The following is a 9,771-nucleotide window of genomic DNA, read 5'->3' on the forward strand; positions in this document are numbered from 1 at the left end:
TCCCCATAAAAATGCATCTCCTTCATATTGTAGCTATCTTCTATCTACAAATAAAGGAAGAGTAACTGCTAGTCTGTAGTTAAGAATAGTCATCATTGTAAAGCCAGTGTTTGGCAAATGCTGTCACATTGTAGTATCTGATATTCTGTTTTTCCCTTTATATCGACTATAACTCAAATATTTCTGTGTGGTAATCATTAACAAATCTTATTTTCATGGAAAGTGATCAAGAATATGTACTCGATTTTTAACTCTTGAAAGACTGAATGACTTTCTAAAGAAATACAGTACTTTATTGATATTGATATTGATTTAGAATTTGATTCTTTATATATATTTCCTTATCTACTGACAGGTACTGTATTTATGTAAAAATAATCTAAGAACTGCTTCTCTTTCTTTGCATATCACATAGCCTCAGAATATTTAACATTCTTTTTAAAGAAAAAAATATTTGGAAAAACTCATAATATGTAAATATATCTCACATTGTTATGTTCTATTCTGTCTTGATTTTTTTTTAATGGGAAAAGTATTAACAGATGCAAATCTTCCTGAATGTTTTTAACGATGTGAAATCAGGTTTAGAATGAATACTATCACACAAAGAAAACTACAGAATAACTTCAGTATAGCAGAAACAGCCATCTTGAAACTTTTAGTAAATATTTGGTTCTGTTTTCTGAATGGTATTCTCATTTACTTTCTTTTTTTTCATATTCATTGATGCATCCTTTATTGCAACAGAACCATGCTCATAATGTCTTACGTTAAGAGTTGTCCATAGGAAAATACTTTCTTTTGTACCTACAAACAACGAATTTATAAGCTAGATTTTACTGTATGACAGTGCAATTTTCAAGTTTTATATCAGTCTATGAATTCTGATTGGTTTTATTATCTTTTTTCGTTTTTTTTTTAAATTCAAATTCTAACCTTTAAGGCAGTATTAAATTTCAGAAAAATTAATAAATATTTACTGACCTTGGGGCAAAAAGAAAAGTTTCTCACAAAGAATAATACCTACTATATAAAGTGAATAATTTTTGCTGCTGAAAGATTTTTTTTAATGGCTTTCTGGTCTAAGTATTTAGTTTAGCACAACAGACATTTAGGAAAATCCACATGGGTTTATGTTAAGAGTAAGCACATAAATGCAACAACATGTACTTAGTTAAAAAAACAGCTATTAACTACATTCTTCAATGACGGTATACTTAAAACATCTAAGTAATCAGCAAATCAGTTTTGCTGCTAGTGTCTTCTAATCAGAAGTCAACTGCTTCATTCTTTTATAGCAGTATTCAGTTTCATAGATCATATAAGCATGTTTATTTTATAACTCTCTTTAGAAACTAAATTATATTCCCTGTTTTAAGAAACAGATTTCAGTTTCTGAAGTTCAAATGCAGTGGTAAGCCCTTTGTGTGGTTGTTTTTCTCTACATCCTTTTTTAATGGTGAAACAAATCATCCTGTTCCGTCACAATTCTTTTTTCACTTAGCAATTCCAGATCAGTGACCATTGTACAAACCAGTTAGCAACTGCTAGTTATGCATCCTAACACTTTGTTTAAAATTATCCGATTATCAGACCCTATGCAAACCACATAAAACCTCACATTTTATTGATTTTACATGTTTTGTTCAGAGGTATGGAAAAGTACTATTGATCTCCTATGTGATTTTTCCAAATCCACATGTGAAAATATCAGTGCAAAACTCATCGCTGATGCTTTGGGCTACCTTGGCTTTCGAAGAATGCTGACTTTGTATCACTTTCAGATTTTAATAAAAAAGGGTAAAATCAAGCCTCAGGGCTGTGAAACACAGCAGGAGTGCCAACTACCATCCTATTTATGTGCATAGTCAGACATAATCTGCTTCTGTGTTGTCCCAAGACACAACTGTTAAGTAAATAAAGTGACTAATAAGACTATTGTTTCTGTAATTATCCCCCTGTCAAAATCAACAAGAGAAATAGTGATCTTCTACATCGAAGTGCAAATAGATGAAACCATTGATACAACTAGCTAAGTAGATAATTTTTATAGTAGTAACGTTTTAGAACCTCCTATTAAAGGGAGAGGTCTTTCAGTGAACCTATAATCCGGACAAAAGAAATAGATTGACCTGTGATGGGTGACATTAGAGAAGTGCCTCATGTTTCCTTAATTAGTATAATGTGTTATGAGATTTTTATATGCTTAGTTTAAAAAGAAAAAAGACAGAAATTACTTCTCGTTTAAAGAGAACCTGCTTCCTGCTTAAGTGGCTAATATTTTAATTAAGTCTGGAGTGAAGTTTTTTGAGTATCTCCTGATAAACTCCCTCCTTTATGTTGATGGTAATTAAACAGATCCCTAAGGGCTTGGATAGGCGCTTTGCAAGGCCCATGCTAATTGTCAGACATGAGACACTGACCAGTTGGTTTGCTCTTGAATAGTCCACAGCGTGCTGTCAGCCCAGCAGTTTGATTTTTCTGTATTGTGAGCTGTTGTCAGGGCTAACTGGGTCCTATTGTGGCTGAAGATGTTGCGCAAATTGAGGCAGATGGCTCTGATTCAGACACGTGTCATTCAGAAAGAGGAGAGGAGATTGGCCCTGCAAAGTGGGGTCAGACTGGGTCACAGACCTGCTCCACACTTGTTAGTGTTTTCAAAAGCCCATGTGCAGCAACTTTGTTGTTGTCAAGTAACCAAGGGGAAGAAGAAAAAAAGAAAAAAGAAAAAAAAAAAAGAAAAAAAAAGGCAGCATGGTGTGCTCCTTGTGAAAGATGGAAGGTGAGGCTATTGCCATCCTCTTCTCTTGCCATCCTCTTCCTTCCCATCTCTTGGGTCTGGCCGTGCATGCAGAATGTATTAACAGGATTGACAGAAGTTCATTGTGCCTAAAATGGCTTTTCAGTCAATTGTCATGCTTAAAAGGCTAGTTTTGCTTTTAATTCCGTGTAATTAGTGGGTTCTTCATGTCGTGGAATTTAGTAAAGGTGCATTAGTCCTAACTTTTTTTTATCTGATTGGTTGGGGATGGGTTTTTTTTGTTTTGTAGGTTTTTTAATAATTATAAAATATTTAGAAATATTGGCCACATTTTTATGATTAAATATTCTGAACATAAATTCACAGATCAAATTATTTGGTGTCTTATGTGTTACCATTATTTCAAATGATTGTGCTGGCTGTTTATAGCTTTGACTGGTTTTAGTTTTAGTTAATTGCTGAGATGGCAGGAGGATGCACTTTTCTGAAAATACAATAGTTTGGCTTTTTGGAAGCGTTCTACTACGTTTAGCATAGTTACATTTTCATTGAGACACCAAATAATGACAGTTATCCATGGAAAACTCCATACAGCTGAATTCAAATTGCTGATGTGCGTGACTGTTGTAGATGAACTGAAGAATCAGAATTTACATAAAAATTTTATTTAAGAGTTTAGTTTGTACAATTAAATACAGAATTTCACACTATAGGTTTTTGTCTTTCTTAAATGCAGTAATATTTACAGAATGTTGAACAATTTCTTTATGAAGAATTTATGGAGGTTTTTATGGTTTATCCCCTGAAATGCATTAATGACATTTGAAGGCATTTTATTATATTTGAGTTCATTTAACTTTTTGAGAAAGAAATATTAGCAGTCTTTGACCTTAAGATCCTCAGTGATTTATTTTTTATTTTTCTTCCCCCTCCAGGTTTGCAGCGAAGACTGTGCACAGTGGGTCACTGATGCTAGTCACAGTGGAGCTGAAGGAGGGCTCTACAGCACAGCTCGTCATAAACACTGAGAAAACCGTGATTGGTTCTGTTCTACTGCGGGAGCTGAAGCCTGTCTTGTCCCAGGGGTAACCTGCTTACATCTGGACTTCAGAATCTGGCACACAACAAAAGTGCCTGGCATCCACTACTGCTGCCTTTCATTTATAATAATAGCCCTTCCATCTGGCAGTGGGGGAAGAATACACTCTTGACATTCTTGTCTTCTGCTTTAGAATGCTAGTGTGTATCTATCATGTATGCAAGTCCTTTCCTTTTTTCTGCTTGCTAACCAAAGAACATATATTCTACTGTCAGTTGTCTGTGATTTTAGATGTATTTCCCATTTGTTGTACCCTAGTCTTGGCTCCCTTCCCCTGTGACCTTTTTTCCTCACTGCTTTTCCCCATCGTAGTGGATAAATACTAGATAATAAAGTTCAAGGGAAATCACTGAGTTAAAATGGTAGGTAGGTTCCAGCAACATATACAACTGTATGTTTCAGAGAGATTTCGCTGCATAAGTGTGAAAATACAATAGGTACAGCAAAATGGTGTTTGCTTTCTGAAAACGCTTGTAAACCTGAACTTGTCTATTAAGAACATTGTTCCCACCGACTGCCATTTTCTCAAATGCTTCTGTTAAAATGCCAATAAAGTAGTGCTATGAGCAGAGGCTTCCTCTTTCTTGCTTTGGTAGAGAACTGATAACAATGATCACCAGTATTGTATATTACTGGTTAATTAAAGTAAATACTAACAAGTTTGGACACTATATATGCATCAGCAAACTGGCCTTGTTGAAAGTAGCCAGTGTTCGTGGTCCTATCATAATTTTCTGCTACACAGTTGCATTTTGCAAAGTTGCAGAGCTAGTAACTGCCTATTTTCAAATTGGCCCATTCATAAACTACTGATTGAATTATTAGAAATTTGTATTATGTGAAATACTGATTATTAGACTATTGTGGCAAATACTGTCATCATCTAGCTTAATAAAGTATTTAGATCTTTGCTTCAAATTTATTTTGTAAACTGAGATTGAAATGTCTCCCACATGTGAATAAACCAGGGCTTAAGGCAAAGAGAAATACATAGCCATATCTACTGAACTAGGGCTGAGAAGACCAACAGCTGTGCAACCTTTGTTGCACACAGTTTTCTGCCTGTAGCCTGGGTATCACTGATCTTGACCTTCCCTTCACGTTCTGGTTACATAGTAGGACTGAAGATGTTGAGCTTTGTCATTTCATATCAGTTCTCGTCACTTCCAGCATGGCTCTTCCTAGTAACTCATGGCACTGCTACAGGTGTTTTCATGACAGAAATGTTTAGGTAACTGTACCCTTGCTTGGTCAGCAGGACTCTTGCATGGTCCTTTGATGCTGATTAAGTGGTGCTCTTTTGGTTTAGCTTTCTGGATGATAGGAAATACTGCTGCTTCAGAAATATTGCATTACTGCACACTGGAAAATTCTAAAATTTTCTACTAAAATTTGGTAGAACTAAAAGGTAGCTCCAATGTGTAGCAGAGTTTATTGTCAAATTCTGAAGAGGGATAGGGGTTTTTTACGTATTTAAATTGCACTTATGTAAGAAATGCAGTTCTAGGTTTTGCTAGCACCCAAAATATACTGGTATTTATCAGACAAAGAAACAAGAATCTTGTACCCTCAATAGAAATGTACATGTTCTTAATCAACAGATACTTTATTTGCTGAAGTCCTAATCCTGCAGTAAGTTTTTTCTTGAATTACGGTTTTCAAGTGTGATGTAAAAGTTATTCAAACTGATTAAATATTATTCACTGTAGAACATACCATCATCTCAGAGAAGATGCCAATGGGTCTAGATGGTATTTGGTTTTAAGACTCAGTAAGAAGGTGGTGAGGGAAAAGTGCAGAACCATGCTTTCTGAGAAAAGACTGAACTGCAAAACCTTCAGCCACATTGGTAAAGGGGAAAACAAACAATTATTTCTTACACCACAGTATAAATCAAAGGAAAGCATATTAATGCTATGTAAGTCACACACATTGCTGAGTAATTTCAGCTTTCCTGGAATACTTTATACGCTTTAATAGTGAAGCCCAGAAGCATGTATAGTAAGGATATTTGGGGAGTTCCTGGTGTTAATTTAACATTTTTCAACACTTTATAACTTAGTCCAGTGGTTCAATAACTCTTGATACAGGTATCTGGGCTGATAGTGTGATTTAAAAATTTATGCTGCCTTCCCCAAATAGTAATTTGGAGAGAAACTTTCTTTAAAACAAATATTTAAATAGTAAAATATATCTGCATGCAATGAAGCTCAGCTCTTCAGGAATCTAAACATGACCACATGTACATGTCTTACATCAGTAGCAGAAGTTGCATTCAGTCATGATTCAGCCAGTTAGCAGTAGTTAACAATAGTTTCTTGGTTTTGCTATATAACATTTTTATTCGCTTTCTTCTATACTTTTCATCATTTATAGAGGCATATTAAAGGTTATTAGGGTATGAAGTAGGTGAGTAGTCTAAATTACAATCTAGAATTTACTTCAGGGTGATTTGCTTGTACCAGATAGCAGCACCTCTTACCTCTCTGGGCAGGCTTTTCAGCCAGGATCTGCGCACTGAGAACCACTTGGCTTTGGCAAGAATTGAGACCTGAACAGCCTTTGAATGGACCTGCATGTGCAACTCAGGCCAAAGCTAGGCTATTTTAAATAGCCAGGCAAGGCTAAGGCATAATATTGCAGGACTGGTGAGATGGGTTTTGCTAAGATGGTAGGTAATTATTGAGATCTAGTTTACGGAGGGGGAGGTTGGTGTTAATTACTTAAATTGTGAAGGGTTCAAATGCAACAGAACCTGCAGAAACATAGGAAAACCAATAACAACTACAAACTGAATTATCATAAATAGGAAATTTGGGTATAATTTTATTAACTGTTTATTCATTCATGCCCAAGGTAAGTAAAACTCAAAGAGCCTCCAAGATTATTGTGATCTAGTCCAAGCTTTAAAACTGAGGCTCATAATTACAAATTGAAGAATTATGCAACAAGAACAAGGACAAACAACTGAGGTTTCTGCATAGTGAGAGAATAAGAGTTTTCCTCTTCTTTGCTTCCTGGTTGTTTACACACACACATATTCCCCCTTGTGAAGAGGAAGGTAGAGGTTTTTTGTTGTGGGTTTGTTGGGGTTTTTTTAATAACTAATTTTCAAATTCAGTTTTTCCAAAATAACTCAAACCATTTGGAAAGAATAGGGTAGGGTGAAGAGTTGTTATGTTACTGTGGATGGCAGAATATAAACATAGGCTTGATACATGACAGTCAAATAACATAATCTTTTTTTCTTATTATTTTCCTTTCACTTTTTATGATGTTGTATAAAAGGACAATATATTTTTCTCCTGCATACCCTGCTTTAATTCTAGTAACTAATTTCTGAAGAAAAATAGCAGAAATAGAAATGGGTCTAGAGCTAGGAACAAAATAATGGAAGATATAAATAGAATACTGTGTGAAAGGATAGTGGAAATAATGGAAGTGTTTTTAGAGCAGGGACATGATAGAGTATATGAAATAATGAATGGCATAGAAAAGATAAATTGGGCTTTCCTGATAATCTTTCCTATTAACTCAGGAACAAGGTGGCATTCTGAAACATTTCTAAAGCAATATATGTAAATTGGAGGAAGGAATTAACTTTTTCCCCCTGTTTTTAAACACAGCATGTATTTAAGATCTGGTCAGCTGCTGTCACAAGATAAGAGGATGTTTGCTAAAAGTGGAGCAAAACTGGAGATGTACATTAGTAAAGGAATATGCAGATATGTACTGGATAGGATACAGAAAAACATAAAGGCTCTAAAATCCTCTTGATCTGAGGCATAGGCTAGTTAATGATACTTGGTGAAAGGATGATGCCTATTTGTACCCTTAGTTTTGCAATGATCCATTGCCATAATTTTTTTTTTTTTAAATATTTGATTATTGATCTGTCTAGTTTTGCATACAGTATCTTATAGGAATTAATTTTAACTTGGCACTGAAATGCCCTAACAAGGATTCTGGTAAGTTGATTCCTCCCACACCCTCATCAGTCTCTCAGTGGGTACCTGAAACAAGCATGTAAGGATCAGACTCTGTTCCCTTCATTTTCTGCCAGTTTGTGTTCCCCCCCCATATTTTTGTTTTATCATAAAGTGCATGTTTTTACAAGAACACAATAGTGTTATATTAAATGTTCTGTGATGCGGACACCAGGCTTGGCTGTGTTTGCATAGTGTGGTTTCATTGCTGATAGGACCCTTTGTGCACAACCCTGATAAAAGCAATGCTTCTGTTCAGGTTATTTTCCTCTTACCTGGTATACTTGTTGTGCTGTGTGTAGCACAGACCAGTGAACCTGTTCGGAAGAGAAAGATGGTGAACACCACTGCATTTCCAGTCCCACAGCTAACTTGTTTTGCTTCAGAAGGTACAAGGTGAACTACTCTCAAGTGGCTGGTAGCTCTGAGCACATGGTGTGACTGTACTGCCACAAATCCTACTCCACTTAAATCCCTGCGTACAGTCTGGTAGACACATATATATATATCTTTACAAATAGCTTATTCTAATAAGCTTGTTCTAAACTCCTTTTCCCCATTGTACATGTGTAAGAGAGAGGGCAAAATGAGTTTTGTTGGCTTCTACCACTGCTTTTCCAGTCCTCTCCAGGTCCCAGCCTGCTCTCACCCTGCTCCTAGCAACTTGCCTCCTCTGTCCACCTTCCCAGTTGTGGCTTTCAGAGGAGAGGGAGGGGGACAGCAACTCTGCCCTTAGCACCATCTGATGGAGCGGAGCATATATATGGTGAATCAACATTCACATCTCCATGACCCTCTCTAGCTCAACCCAGACCTGTTTTTTCTCCTTGATGGGAAGGATTTAGACTAAGCCTTGTAAAAACAGATGACAAATCACCCTGCGCCTTCAAGAAATCAACAGCTGTCAGAGTGCTTCAGTCCTTCTCACGCCCCCACACTAAAAATGCTGGTGGACTCGACATGTGGTGGAAAGGTGGTGAAAGGTCTCCGCTTGTACCAGCCACAACTAGTAGCCCTTCAGCTGCTAGCCATGGCAAATGTCAGGTGGGTGAGCGAGATGGCCAGTAACAGTCAGGGAGCATCCTAGTGCTTCCAGCTGCCCTGCAGAGCTTCAGCCTTGCTTTGGAGAGCTTGGGCTCACAGCAGCAGCCCAAGTCCGCAGCTGGAGCAGAGCGAGTGAGGGAGACACAGAGAGGGCAGGGGCCCTGGGAGAGGCAGCGTTGACTCTTCTTCTGCAACACATCACATCTGACCCAACACAGTTGCCCCTCATCACTGGGATCCCAAGCACCACCAGGAGCCACAGACCATCCGTGTTCACAAAGCTCTGAGGCCTAGGCAGCCAGGGAGGCTGGCAGGTAGTGGTATGACAGGCATCCCTCAAGTGGAGGCCTGGTAGCTTCACAGGGCATGTGGAGCAGCCTCTGCTCACCTTGCAGCCACTCCCCCGTGCTCAGCCTAGGCCTGCGTCCACAGCCAGGGTGCCAGAGAGGCCCCCTGGTGCCGGCAGCCTGCCTGGGCCAAGGAAGGAGGCAGATGTGCCAGAGGAGAGGCAGCAAGCCTCCTTCCCTGGGCTGCAGAGGCAGGAGTCCACATGGGATACTGGCCTCCAGAAAAGGCTGCAGCTTTAGCGGAGGTTTGTAATTAGATCCTAAGCAGGGGGAGTGTGTGAGCTGAGCAGCCCACAGTCCTCTCCAGGAGGCTTTGCCTGGGTGCCAGGTCTCTCTTAGTGACAGCCTCCGCTCCAGCAACCCTAAGCAGACTCATGTGAGTGCACAGCAGCATTGCAGCTTCACAAGGGGTGGCTGGCTCTGCCCTGGGGCACTGCAGACCTCCTAATCTTCTCCTAAACACTGCCTGGAGGGCTGTATGTAACTTACCTCATGGCAGGGGACACTACCCTCTCTTTGCAGATGGTGTTTCAG

At 38.3% G+C, this 9,771-nt stretch overlaps 1 protein-coding gene across 4 annotated transcripts in view; it reads left to right on the forward strand.

Moving 5' to 3' along the window:
- Window positions 1–4,426, forward strand: part of AP3B1 (adaptor related protein complex 3 subunit beta 1) — a 157,913-nt gene extending 153,487 nt beyond the window's left edge. For 3 of the 4 annotated variants that reach the window (XM_074932049.1, XM_074932048.1, XM_074932047.1), the window contains one exon: window positions 3,697–4,426. In XM_074932049.1, the coding sequence (XP_074788150.1) occupies window positions 3,697–3,850 (154 nt within the window). In that variant the 3' untranslated portion in view covers window positions 3,851–4,426. The remainder of the gene's footprint in view (window positions 1–3,696) is intronic. The other variant, XR_012635523.1, reaches the window with a different exon arrangement.
- The last annotated feature ends 5,345 nt before the right edge of the window (window positions 4,427–9,771 follow it).

Source organism: Athene noctua, chromosome Z, assembly GCF_965140245.1.
Source record: "Athene noctua chromosome Z, bAthNoc1.hap1.1, whole genome shotgun sequence".
In the NCBI taxonomy this organism is placed as follows: domain Eukaryota; kingdom Metazoa; phylum Chordata; class Aves; order Strigiformes; family Strigidae; genus Athene; species Athene noctua.